At 38.3% G+C, this 13,875-nt stretch overlaps 1 protein-coding gene across 1 annotated transcript in view; it reads right to left on the bottom strand.

Moving 5' to 3' along the window:
• The window catches only part of notch1a (notch receptor 1a), a 37,040-nt gene that overhangs the window by 4,082 nt on the left and 19,083 nt on the right, over positions 1 to 13,875 (bottom strand). The window contains exons 13-30 of the mRNA XM_079834624.1: positions 12,764 to 13,102; positions 10,959 to 11,072; positions 10,262 to 10,381; positions 10,012 to 10,164; positions 9,521 to 9,749; positions 9,169 to 9,370; positions 8,668 to 8,821; positions 7,686 to 7,870; positions 7,462 to 7,594; positions 7,106 to 7,363; positions 6,316 to 6,428; positions 5,638 to 6,209; positions 3,916 to 4,329; positions 2,822 to 2,970; positions 1,721 to 1,931; positions 873 to 954; positions 623 to 785; positions 245 to 543 (exon numbers count right to left, since the gene is read on the bottom strand). Coding sequence (XP_079690750.1) covers positions 245 to 543; positions 623 to 785; positions 873 to 954; positions 1,721 to 1,931; positions 2,822 to 2,970; positions 3,916 to 4,329; positions 5,638 to 6,209; positions 6,316 to 6,428; positions 7,106 to 7,363; positions 7,462 to 7,594; positions 7,686 to 7,870; positions 8,668 to 8,821; positions 9,169 to 9,370; positions 9,521 to 9,749; positions 10,012 to 10,164; positions 10,262 to 10,381; positions 10,959 to 11,072; positions 12,764 to 13,102 — 3,890 coding nt within the window. The remainder of the gene's footprint in view (positions 1 to 244; positions 544 to 622; positions 786 to 872; positions 955 to 1,720; positions 1,932 to 2,821; positions 2,971 to 3,915; positions 4,330 to 5,637; positions 6,210 to 6,315; positions 6,429 to 7,105; positions 7,364 to 7,461; positions 7,595 to 7,685; positions 7,871 to 8,667; positions 8,822 to 9,168; positions 9,371 to 9,520; positions 9,750 to 10,011; positions 10,165 to 10,261; positions 10,382 to 10,958; positions 11,073 to 12,763; positions 13,103 to 13,875) is intronic.

Below are 13,875 nucleotides of genomic sequence, written 5' to 3'. Positions count from 1 at the left end.
ATAGTGCACCTTTAAGGTTTATTTCAATTACCCCAAAAATATTATTATAAATATATTAAAATGAATTTTAAACAAAATGACCAAACCATGGATTTTTTACATTTATTATTATTATATTGAAATACTACGTTAACATTCATGTCTTTAATGTTATAGCTGTTGTCGCTTTGACAAAAATGTATTATTTAGTTTAAACCCCCTGAATCATAATAAGCTGAATATAATCAGTATATTTGTTGTTTACCTGGAAGACACCCTGCGCATCAGCAGCGACGGCAGCATGGAGGGGCGTGCGGCCCATGTTATCCTGGACATTAGCATCAGCGCACGACTCCAGCAGGCGTTTGGCCGCGTCCGAGCGGGCGTAGCGGGCAGCCAGGTGCAGCGCGGTCTCGCCCGTCCGGTCCGTCTGATTGTGCAGGTTGGCCCCGTGGTAGATGAAGTCCGTGATGACATCAGTGGACGGATCGTCTTCTCCCTCGCCGTTTTCATTCTCAACACCGCCGCCGCTGCACGACGCAATCATCAGTGGAGTGAAACCGTCTACGAGAGACCAGAGAGAGAGTTTAAGAAAAGTCCAGAGTTTACGCCAGTAGCATCAGGGCAAGGTCTAAGCGCTCACCAGGCCCGCGGACGTTGACGTCCATGCAGTCGTTCTCGATCTCGCCCTGCGGGGGTGTCGGAGCCATAGAGTTCAGACGCAGGTCAGCGGCGTCCAGGTGCTGCTGCGTCCACTGACGGTGATCCAGCTGACCAGTCATGTCCAGAATGGACTGCTCCTCGAACTACACACAAACACACACAGTTACACATCCATCCGGGATTACATCGGATATATCTTCACACAATCTTTTAACAGCAAGCACACTGACCCGGAATCGTTTAGCGGTGTCGTCTTCTGCCCATTCGCTCAGTTGTTCGTCCATCAGAGAGCTGTCAGAGTTTTTCAGAGGCCTGATGGGATACAAAGATGTGTTCTCATTAGTGGGATTGATAAAGGTGGAGACTAAGTGATGTCCGTTTTTGTGGATTTTGGGGGCAAAACATTTTATTTGACAAAAATATATGACACTGTCCTGTTAACTGTTATATATTACTATACATTAAATATACATTTTATGCATATTAATAAACTGCATTATAAATTCACCTACACTTCGTTAACGAAAACTATGATGAAAAATGTTCATTGACAACCTTTTTTCCATGACTAAGTTGACACCAAGGTCATTCATATAATAAATGTGGCTATATCAACAATATGCAATATCGTTGACAAAAAAGATGAGACTAAAATGTACAAAATCTTTATTTTTGGCAAAAAAGAGAAAATATTACAAACTGCTGTACAGCCTCTATGAGCTTTCATGACAACAATCGTTGCGATTATAATTGAGCAAAATAATCGTGATTATCAATTTAACCATTATGCAGCATGACGAAAAAATTGTATCGACTAAAACTAGACTAAAATTTCCAGACACTTGGTTGACTAAAACTTGACTAAACAAAAACAGGAGAAGGTTGACTAAATATGATAAAAACTAAAAAGTACATTTGACAGGACTAAGACTAAATAAAAAAAATAGCTGACGAAATCAACACTAATTTTCATTCGTTTTATTTAGCGGTCAAGACAACATTTCAAATTTTCATTTAAGTTTTTCCATCTAATATTTAAATTTGACACTGTCCCTTTAAATCAGAGTCGCACACTCACTTGAGTCCAACAGAATCCTCTCCGACTGGCTCCCTTCGTTTCTTTTTGGGTTCAGTGACTTTAAATCCCTCTGGGAACCAAAGCTGGCCATGTTCCCGCTTCCTCTTCCTGGAGACCACGACGCCCACCGCCGCCAGGGCCAAAACCGCCAGAGCAAGAAGCACCAGGAACATGGGGTACATCTCCCCGTTCCTTGAAGGCTCATCCTCACCTGCACACAGACACCGTTAATGATGCAATGGGGCTGTTTGAGTTGCACATTTCAGTGTTGTTATTGTTAACTAAACATTTTAATAAAGCTGAAATAAAACGAAATATAAATATTTACATGAAAAACTTTTTCAGTAAGTTGCCAAGAAACATAAATAGTAATATACAAAAATTTATAAAAATGACAAAGCACATTAAGATTTAAAAAACTAAAATTTAAATAAAGTTAAAATAAAATAAATATTAGATGAAAAAAACTTACATTTAATTTTATTTATTTACTAAGTTGAAGTCCTAAAATTACTAAAAACTTAAATAAAAATAAATTAAAAGCTAAATAGAAATTATTAAAGAATAATAAAATGATAAAAGAAACGAAATGCTAAAATGAAACATTCAAATTATAAACTTATTTTATTTCAGTTAGTTGCCAAGCACTTCCATAAAATTACTAAAATTAGTACAGCAAAAACTGAAATAAAATAAAACAAATATTTGATTATAAAATTAAATATAAATAGTAATATAAAAAATGTATAAAATAAAGTTGAAATAAAATAAAATAAACAAATATTAGGTACAAAAATTAAATATAAATAGTAATATTAAAAATTATAAAATAAAGTTGAAATAAAATAAAACAAACAAATATTAGATACAAAAATTAAATATAAATAGTAATATAAAAAAAATAATAAAATGAAGTTGAAATAAAATAAAACAAACAAATATTAGATACAAAAATTAGTAATGTTGCCCTGGCTACTAACTGAAATATGTTTAAATAGTAAAATTAGCAAAAATAAAAAAGGTAATTAATTTAATAAATACTATAATGCTATATAAACAATAGTAAAATAACAGTGTTTTTGGCCTAAATGTGGCACTCACTTGTGACGGCCTCGATGATGTAAGGGACATTGAGATGCCCGCGGGAGGCCAGCGCTCCGAGGAAGGCGGCCACATCTGTCGCGCTCTGGAAACACTCGTCAGACTGCTGATAACACTGACGGTTGTCAATTTCCAGATAGACAATAGACCTGCAACACACAAACATGTACACACATTTTAATCACAAGTTTAAAAGCACATTAAAATGGCACACAAATAATACATTCATTCACAATATAATGTAATATAACCAGTGTTGGGGAAAGTTACTTTGAAAAGTAATGTATTACAATATTGCGTCACTCCCTTAAAAAGTAACTAATTGAGTTACTTAGTTACTTTTTAAGAAAAGTAATGCGTTACGTTACTTTTGCGTTACTTTTTCTCACCTGGGCTGGGCTTGTTTTTGTTTATAACAAAAAAAGTTATATTTTTGTGCAACGGTAAAGACCTCTTCATACCAAAATTGAAATAATAAGCCCCAGGCTGAAGTAAAAATGAAAATTCACGCATGAACAGAAGAGGGCACAGTTCTGCTGTTCTGCCACTCTGGATAATGGTAGAATAGGACGCAGGAGAAAAGTTTTACCAATAAAAATACAAAATCTAGTAATTTTCATCATCAAAAGGTCAGCAGCAATACATTCTTAAATTAAATATAAAGGTAGATTATGCATAAAAAATGTTGTTTTATTTAACATTTAATTACTGGAGGTTTGCATAGTACTCTGATTTTGCATTTGACTGATTTTATTCATTTTGAGGAGTACAGAATCTTTATTGTGCAAGTGAGATAAATAAATGCTCACATTTAGTCTAGAGCTACAATAACCCTCATGTTTACACACACGCCTCTGCACTTATTTTTCTCAACATGGGGGCAGGAGAGCTGTCAGTCAAATTAATGTGAAAAAGTAACTCAGATATTTTGTTGTAAATTTGAAAAGTAATGCGTTACTTTACTAGTTACTTGGAAAAAGTTATATTATTACGTAACTCAAGTTACTTGTAATGCGTTACACCCAACACTGAATATAACCGTGTTAGTTGCCTTTTATTAGTTTGATTCAACAGTTAAAACTTCATACACTCACCCTTTGATCTCCATTTGATCGAGTTCTCGTCGTAGGCGGGGCTTCATGAATGACGTCAGGCTCCTCCTGGCTCGCTGCAGCAGCTGGGCGGGGTCGGTCCAATCAGAGCGTTTGTGTTTGCTCAGCTCGTGCTCGTTGCCGTAGTACGGGAAAATGAGCGGCTCTCCGTTAGCGTCGCGGCGGAACACCACGTTCGTATGCAGCAGTCCGCTCAGCTCGCGGAGGAAAGATGAGGAACGGTTGACAAGTTCTTCGGGTGGGATGTGGACCACTAGCACCAGACTTCCCACGGCCAGTTTCTGAGGAACGTCATCCGCACAGTCGAGACCGTCCCATTCGCACTCCGCGTTATTACAGCCCTGATCGCAGTGACCATCCGCATAGTGATCCCTACAGTACTGATCGTACAGTGGACTGGAGGGAGAGATTGAGGAGGAGGTTACAAATTAATGTCACATTTTCCACTGATTTCTCTGTATGCATTTTTGACTTTTGAATATTATCATCATCATCACATTTATTAGGATTTTTCCATTAGGATGCAGTTTTTCCACAGCTAAAACAGTTTTTTTATAATTTATATTAAAATTGGTCCCTAACAATAAATATATAAAAAAAACAACTAATAAAATAAAACAATAATAGGAATTAAACATAATAATAAAAGAAAATTAATTAGACTTTTCCACAGTTAATAAAAGATTGTACAATTTATATTAAAATTGGTCATTAACAAAGCAAAAAATAAAATATTATATAATAAAAAAACAGCAAAATAAATAAAAAATTAAATAAACAGAACAGCAAAAAATAAAATGGGTCCTTAAAATGATAAAGTAGTAAAACATTTTATAATAAAACATCAAAATTATATGAACAGCAAAAAAAGAAATATAAAACTAATAAACAAATTATATTTAAAAAAATTTAATGATAATACAAATAAATAAAATTAATTTCTCAATATGCATTTTTGACTTGATTAAAAAATATATAGATTATTAAATATTATCATCATCATTACATTTATTAAGATTTTTCAATTAGGATGCAGTTTTTCACAGCTAATATTTTTTTTTTTTACAATTTATATTAAAATCGGTCCCTAACAATAAAAAAAGAAGAAATAAAATAAAGCCATAATAAGAATGAAAAATAAATAAATAAATAAAAATAATAAATAAAATCAAATTAATTTGACTTTTCCACAGTCAATAAAAGATTATACAATTTATATTAAAATTGGTCATCAACAATAAAGCAAAAAAAAGAATAATAATATTATATAATAAAAAAAACATAAAAATAAATAAAAGAATTATTAAACAGAACAGAAAATAAAATAAAATGGGTCCTTAAAATGATAAAGCAGTAAAAAAATTATAATAAAACATCAAAATTATATAAACAGCAAAAAAAGAAATAATATAAAACTAATAAATAAATTATATTTAAAAAAAAAATGAAATGATAATACAAATAAATAAATATAATTAATTTCTCTATATGCATTTTTGACTTGATTTTTAAAAAAAAATCATCATCACCATTACATTTATTAGGATTTTTCCATTGGGATGCAGTTTCACAGCTAATATATATATATTTTTTTTTACAATTTATATTTAAATTGGTCCCTAACAATAAATAAAAAAACCAAATAAAATAAAACAATAATAAGAATTTTAAAAAAAAGAAGAAGATCTAATTAATTTGACTTACTTGCATTGCCCCTCCAGCCTTTGACAGTCGAATCCATCATATAGGCAGCCAGCGTTGGCGCACTGCTCGTCGCATTTTCCGTCGTTGAAGTACCGCCAACACTGCAGGGCAGCGCTACAGTTCTGCCACGGGTCGTCGAAGTTCAGAGAGCAGTCGCCGCCGTCCCATCCGCACGCGTGATTGTTACACTGCGTATCGCAGATGGCATTTCCGCCCCTGCCTTCGCACTGAGCGATTTCGCATCTAATCTCCACCTCCGGGGGCGGGGCGATGTCCCGGCCCTGCCCTCCATTGAAGGAGTAGTCAAGGATGTGGCATAGGAGTCCGTTGAAGTTGGCGGGGCAGGAACAGCGGTAGAACGGAGCATCGTTGATCGGCTGACAAGTGCCCCCGTTGTAGCAGGGGTTGGTGAGGCACGGCGAGTCCATCCGTGTCTGGCACTCATGCCCGCTGAAGCCCGGGGGACAGAGACAGCGGGGACTCAGGTGGCCGGAGACGCAGGTAGCACCATTGCGACAGCGCAGGGAGCCGCAGGACTGAGAGTCGTATTCACAGGAGGAGCCAGAGTAACCCTGAGAGAGAACGACTGGTTACAATGTGTGGTGTATGCTCTTTTCGTCTTTCTCACCAGCTCTCAAGCACCAATGGTGTTTCATTCAAGATGAAGTTTTTACTCACCGGCTGACACTTGCAGATGTATCCGTGTTTGGTGTTGCTGGCTACAGCACATGTTCCTCCATTTTTGCATGGGGTGTCCTTGCAACCGTTGAACACAGTTTCACAGCGCTTGCCTGTGGATTAAAATGTTTTAATATTAAAACAAAAAAAGCTCACAAAAGTGTCTGGGTCATACTTCACCCTCAAAATGCAATAAATAAATATATTTTTAAATTGTAAATTATATCTGTGAAGTACAATTCTAAATACACTTTATTCATTCATGGGCGTCGGAAGCAAAAAAAAATTGGGTGGGTCCTCAGAAATTTTTTACTGGAGTAGATGCCAATTACATTAAGTACAAATATAGCACTTTGCTTGCTAAATGTATAGTTCGGAAATCGCCATATCATTGAGAGCAGCAGTAGTGTAGGGGTAAGACGCACGGCATCTAGTTGACACAAATCGACCCGCGGTTCGAGTCCGCCTTTCGCCGAACTCAATCTTCTCCCTTTTCCCATCACATATCAGATCGGAAAGGCATTTATTTTCAATAAAAATGAAGAAAATATTAGAAAAGTGGAAATAAAGCATCTAACATGTGTTTAATAATAAGTGTTTATCGATTAGGGGTAGGTAAACAGACATGTGCTGAATGTTAGAGACGATCAAAGTGAGTGGGTCCAATATCATTGATTGTAAAAAGTGGGTGGGTCTTGTCCCACCCACATACAATGGTTCCGATGCCCATGGATTCATTTATTAAAATTAATTATAATAAATGATAAAGTGTTATATATTTTGTTCATACCGGTGTATCCTGTACGGCACTCGCAGCGGAAGTCGTTGTTGAGCTGTACGCAGTTGTAGGATCCGTTGGGGTCACAGGGGTCAGACAGGCACTCGTTGACGTCACCTTCGCAGCGCTCGCCTACAAAACCGGCCGGACACACACAGCCGTAACCGCCTACACGATCCACGCAGCGGCCACCGTTAAAGCACCGCGGCTCGCCGGTTAACGGATCCACGGCCGGGGAACAGTCATCGACGTCAATCTCACAGTGAACACCTGCAAAACACGGGCAGAGAAAACAAATCGAAACAATTCTCCAACTGAAATATGAAGTGATGGATCCAGCGTATGCGAGCGTGTGAATGCGGCCGTACCTTGCGTTCCCCGTGGGCAGGAACATTTGTATGTGTTTATGAGGTCGATGCAGGTTCCTCCGTTCTGGCAGGGTTGAGACAGACACTCGTTATTCTCCTTGCTGCAGTTGACCCCGTGATATCCAGGAATGCACTGAAAGAGAGAAACAGACGTTAGACTCGTACAAATGATGTGCATGTCAGTGCACACGTGCGATCGCTCAGGCGTGTGCATGTTTTCGTACCTCACAGCTGTATCCTCCCAGGTAATCGGTGCAGGTGGCTCCGTTCTGGCAGGGGTTCGGCATGCACTCATCCACCTGCTCCTGACAGTAGCTGCCCATGTATCCGGCCTGACATCTGCACAGGTGTGTGTTGCCGACGTCAACACACTGACCCGCATTACGACACAGAACCACCACAGACACTCCTGAGAAAGAGAGAGACAGCTAGTTTAATAGATGCAACTTTTAATGCGGTAAACAAGGCATTTTGAACAGTCATTTGCAGCTTGTTTGAATGCTAGGAGAAAATACACACGCTAACCAGTTCAGAAATTACAAATAGTGCCTAAAGTGATCAAAATGTAATAATTTTGGTTAAACAAATATTTACATTTATTATCTAAAACTTCCCAAGCTTTTTGTCAGCAGAACTCCCTAAATATTTACTTGAAGTACCCCTGAGGTTTATATATAGGTTTATTTTGCGCTTTTTAAATTGTATTAATTCATTCATTCAGGGTCAGATATAACAAATATTGCAGAAGTTATCACAATATAACATTTTGGTTGATGTATTTTAGATAATGCTTTAACTAATATTATCTGACAATGAATGAGCAATACATTTGTTACAGTATTGATTCATCTTTATTAGCATTAGATTAAAATACAATTGTTCATTGTTAGTTCATGTTATACATCTTTTGATTTTAATAATATATTAGTAAATGTTGAAATCAACTGAGATTAACAAATGCTTTAGAAGTATTTTCAATGTTAATCTGTGTTAAATACCTTATTGTATAGGCATTTTATTCATTTATGCATGTTGACCGATTTATTGTGGAATTATTTAATCATTTTAATTAAATTTTTATGATTAAATTCAGTATTAGCTTTGCATCAACCCACAGCAGTTCCTTCACAGAAAATATTCTATTTTGAGCCTATTAAGTCAAGGGTTTAGTAGAGAAATAGTAGTCTATTTAGCAGTGATTGTTACCTTGCTGCTTGGCGGCGACCTCACAGCTGACACTAGGGACGTCACAGTAGATGCCCGTCCAACCACTGGCACACTGGCAGGTAAAAGACGCCCCCTGCTGCCAACACGAGCCGCCGTTCTTACAGGGCGAGGAGTCACACCAGCGCACCAGACTCTGAAACACACAAATATCAGTAGATAAAACGTGTGAAATACATCCATAGCATGAAGCATACATGTTATTTTATAGTAACACTTTAGTTGTGGGTCCAATTCTCACTATTAACTAGTTGTTTATTAGCATGCATATTACGGGATATTGACTGTTTATTAATACTTATAAAGCACATATTAATGCCTTAATCTGCATGATCATATTCTCCATCCCTTAATCCCAATACCTAAACTTAACAACTACCTTACTAACTATTAATAAGCAGTAATTAGGAGTTCATTGAGGCAAAAGTTGTTGTTAATAGTTAGTTATACATATATAAATAAATAAAAAGTGTGTTTGTGTACCTGGCAGTTGAGTCCGGTGTATCCGTGTGGGCATGTGCATTTGTAGGTGCCATATCCGTCTTGACAGGTGCCTCCGTTTTGGCACGGCCGCGAGTCGCACTCATTTACGTCATGCTGGCAGTAATTCCCGGTAAATCCCGGCAAACACACGCATGAGAACGAGTTTATGCCGTCCACACACGTTCCGCCATTAAAACACGAGCTGTAGAGAAGAAACAACATGTATTGAGATTGCTTGTATGCAAACTAAACAGAAATTTGACAAAAATCACAATATCAAATGCATTTTATTTAAAAAAAATTAAATGATTGATTTTTGTGTTAAAACGTTAAAATTAATTTAAGTGTCTACCTCTCAGTGCAGTCCGGTGTGTTGATCTCACAGTTGATGCCACTGAATCCTACAGGACAGCTGCAGGTGTAGCTGTTGACACAGTCAGTGCAGTTCCCTCCGTTACGGCAGGGGGCGCTCACGCACTCGTCTATGTCCTCTGCACAGCGCTCCCCACGGAAACCAGCCAAACACACACACACAAAGCCGTTCACACGGTCCTGACACACACCACCGTTACTGCACGGATCTGAGAGAGAGAGAGAAAATTACAATTACTTCCATATTCAGGCTTATCTTTACTTTGTAAACAAGAGTTATTAAAAGTAATGTTACCACAAAATGAGTTTTTTTTACTAATTTCATTTACAAAACCACATATGATAGTTTTGCATGTCATTATAGTGTACGTAAAGTTCAGAGGATCCCTTTAAAATGGCCTAGCAAGCTGCCCATGTAAAGGGCATCTAATTGTCCATGATGCCCAAAAATGTCATCTAGGTTTGTCTTACTTGGCGCACAGTCGTCGACGTCGTTCTCGCACAGATCTCCACTGAATCCAGGGTTGCAGCGGCACTGGTATCCACCACGCAGGTTCTCACACACTCCTCCGTTAGTGCAAGGATTCCTCACACACTCGTTAATGTCCACCTCACACGTCTGACCTGTGTAGCGAGACGACAGTGGTTACAATGAGGATGATGATGATGAGGGTCATATAGAGAGCATGAAAATCACAAGCCAATTCACACACACTCTTACCTTGCCATCCAACAGGACAAGCACAAGAGAAGCTAAGAAAATCCTCCGATTCGCGACACACGCCTCCGTTCTTACAAGGACGCGGCGCACAGGGAGCCAAAATGTTCTCACACAGCTCGCCTGAAACACACAGTGTCAAAATGGATTCATAATATATTAAAATAACTATAATGGTATCAATAATACTAAAATAGAGGCAGGACAACACCGTAAAAAGTGTAATTTGAGCTAATTTGAATAGGCGTCCTGCTACGAATAAAAGCGTAGTAAACATTTGACCAAGTTTCAACTAATCTTGAAGAATTCTACAGGTTTTCCTCTCGAAATCAGTGCAGAAAATAAGAAAAAAGCCCACAGAAGTTAATCTTTCTTTGTTTTTCCAGTCTCGCTCTTCTATTGCCTAATTTTTCCAGCTCAGTTCCTGCAGGCACTTCCTTATCAGTTTCCACCGTGACCAGCCGTAGCAGGAAGTCACTTGAAGTTTCCTTCTATTGTCAATTCTTTGCCTCAACAGGAAACAGGAAGGGGCCAAACAGGAAATAGGCCTATTTGAGTAGCCACCCTCAACACAGTGGTGATAGTTCCCAGATAGTTTTACGTACAGCTCTGCAAAGTTTGCTGTTTCAAAATAAAAAACAGCTGCACAATGGGTGTTGCGGGGCGAATTGTTCAGCTGAGCACCGGTTTGTGTTTGTACCTGTGTAAGGCAACATGCAGTTGCACTTGAATCCGGCCACATCGTCGATACAGGTGCCCTGGTTCAGGCAGGGGTTGGACGCACACTCGTTAATGTTCGTCTGGCAGTTGGGACCTATACGCAAGAAAAAAACAAGGCGTCAAATTGTTATACACTCAAAAGGCAGAAATAAAAGTACAAATGTCAGAAAATATATGCTTTCGAGTGTGTAGATAGACACATAGATAGAACAATAGAAAGATCGAACTAGCGATAGAACAATATAGATAGAACGAACGACAGACAGACAGACAGAAAGAACGAGCGATAGAACAATATAGATAGAACAAGCGATAGATAGACTGAACAACAGAGACAGAAGATGGATAGACAGAATGACAGAAAAGACAGACAGAACGGGCGTTAGATAGAATGCTAGATAGAACAAATGATAGATAGACAGAACAAGCGTTTGATAGAACGATGGACAGAACGAACGATAGATAGACAGAACGAGCGATAGATAGACAGAACGAGCGATAGATAGACAGAACGATAGACAGACAGAACGGGCGTTAGATAGAATGCTAGATAGAACAAATGATAGATAGACAGAACGAGCGTTTGATAGAACGATGGACAGAACGAACGATAGATAGACAGAACGAGCGATAGATAGACAGAACGATAGACAGACAGAACGAGCGATAGATAGACAGAACGATTGAACAAGCGATAGAACAAAAGACAGACAGAACGAATAAATGATAGATAGAAGACAGACAGACAGACTGAGCGATAGATAGAACAAACGATAGATAGACAGAAAGACAGACAGAACAGGCGTTAGATAGAACGACAGAAAGACAGACAGAACGAGCATTTGATAGAACGATGGATAGAACAAACGATAGATAGACAGAACAAGCGATAGATAGACAGTACGATTTAACAAGCGATAGAACAAAAGACAGACAGAACGAATAAACGATAGATAGAAGACAGACAGACAGAGCGAGCAATAGATAGACTGAACGATAGATAGACAGAACGACAGAGACAGAAGATAGATAGACAGAACAATAGAAAGACAGACAGAACAAGCGTTTGATAGAACGAGCGATAGATAGAACAAACGATAGATAGACAGAACGATAGAAAGACAGAACGAGCGATAGATAGACAGAACGATGGACAGAACAAAAGACAGACATAACGAATAAATGATAGATAGAACGATAGATTATTTTATTTTAATAATGTATTGAAAAATATTATATTACTTTATTTATTTAAAATTTAAGCCCAAAAATCATGCACGCATACTTCAAAATCCACTTTTATTTTATTTAAATTTTATTTAAATAATTGTATTGAAAAATTTATAAAATAATAATATTACTTTTATTTTATTTGTATTATTTTTTTTTTTACATTTTAGGCTACATGGATTTATTTAGATTCAATATATTATTTTTATTTTACTTTATTTTATTTTGACACTGCAGCAAAATCTAAACGTACTACATTATTATAAAACCCCCTGTGTTGGCGATCCCATGTAAGCATTAGCTCAGCTAGATCAATTAATCATCTGAACATTCTTTACTAAACTTTTAGCTTAAAAAAAATAAATCAAACTGCGGTTTGGCCTTTGCATTCAATGGCGTTGTTAGTAGAAAAAGTCACAACTCTTCCTCTTGTGTAAGGCAAAGGATTGTGTGCGATATCAGCCCAAAAAGCTTTGATAGTGTGCAAATGCATTAGAACTAATCTGGCGTACTATTTCAGAAGTTTAGTGGGTGAACTGGGACAGCGCATCTTACCGCTGAAGCCCGCTCTGCAGGTGCACACGTAGCCGCTGGTCATGTCCTTACAGGTGCCTCCGTTCACACACGGGTTGGACAAACACTCGTTGATGTTGATGTCGCAGTTGCGTCCCGTCCAGCCGGCCTCGCACGTGCATCTGTAGCTGTTGAGCTGGTCCAGGCAGTTTCCGTGGATGCAGGGGTTGCTGGAGCACTCGTTGTGCTGTGAGAGGCAGGTGGCGTCTCGGAAACCCTCCGGGCAGAGACAGGTGAAGGTGTTGACCCCGTCGATGCAGGTGCCGCCGTTATGACAGGGGTTTAACGCGCAGTCGTCAATGTTGATGTTGCACATCGAGCCTGTGAGGAAAAACAATACACAGTCAAATAACGAGTTAAAAAATGCTACTTGATTTTAATAGCAAAACTGAACATTCAGTCTGAAATAACACAGAACGGGCCTGATTTGGTTGTGAAAAGTGGGCATGAGTGGAATATTATTACCATTTCAAATAACTGGTTTTCTATTATAATGTAATGTGTACAGCGATCAGGCATAACATTATGACCTAATATTGTGTTGGTCCCACTTTTGCTGCCAAAATAGCCCTGACCCGTCAAGCCATGGACTCCCCTAGACCCCTGAAGGGGTCCTGTGGTATGTTAGCAGCAGATCCTTTAAATCCTCGTCGTTTTAAGCTCGTCTGTTTGATCAGACCACGTGCATCAATGAGCCTTGGCCGCCCATGCCATGACCCTGTCGCCAGTTCACCACTGTTCCTTCCTTGGAGCACTTTTGATAGAGACTGACCACTGCAGACCGGAAACACCCCACAAGAGCTGCAGTTTTGGAGATGCTCTGACCCAGTCGTCTAGCCATCACAATTTAGCCCTTGTCAAACTCGCTCAAATCCTTACGCTTGCCCATTTTTCCTGCTTCTAACACATCAACTTTGAGGACAAAATGTTCACTTGCTCCCTAATATATCCCACCCGCTAACAGGTGCCATAATGTTATGCCTGATCTGTGTATGTTAAAATGCTATTTATTCCTGTGAACAAAGCTGAATTTTTCAGCATCATTACTCCAGTCTTCAGTGTCACATGATCCTTCAGAAATCATTCTAATATGA

This window comes from Gobio gobio, assembly GCF_949357685.1.
Source record: "Gobio gobio genome assembly, chromosome: 14".
NCBI classification, from domain to species: Eukaryota; Metazoa; Chordata; class Actinopteri; order Cypriniformes; family Gobionidae; genus Gobio; species Gobio gobio.
This window is presented reverse-complemented; position numbering and strand designations above follow the sequence as displayed.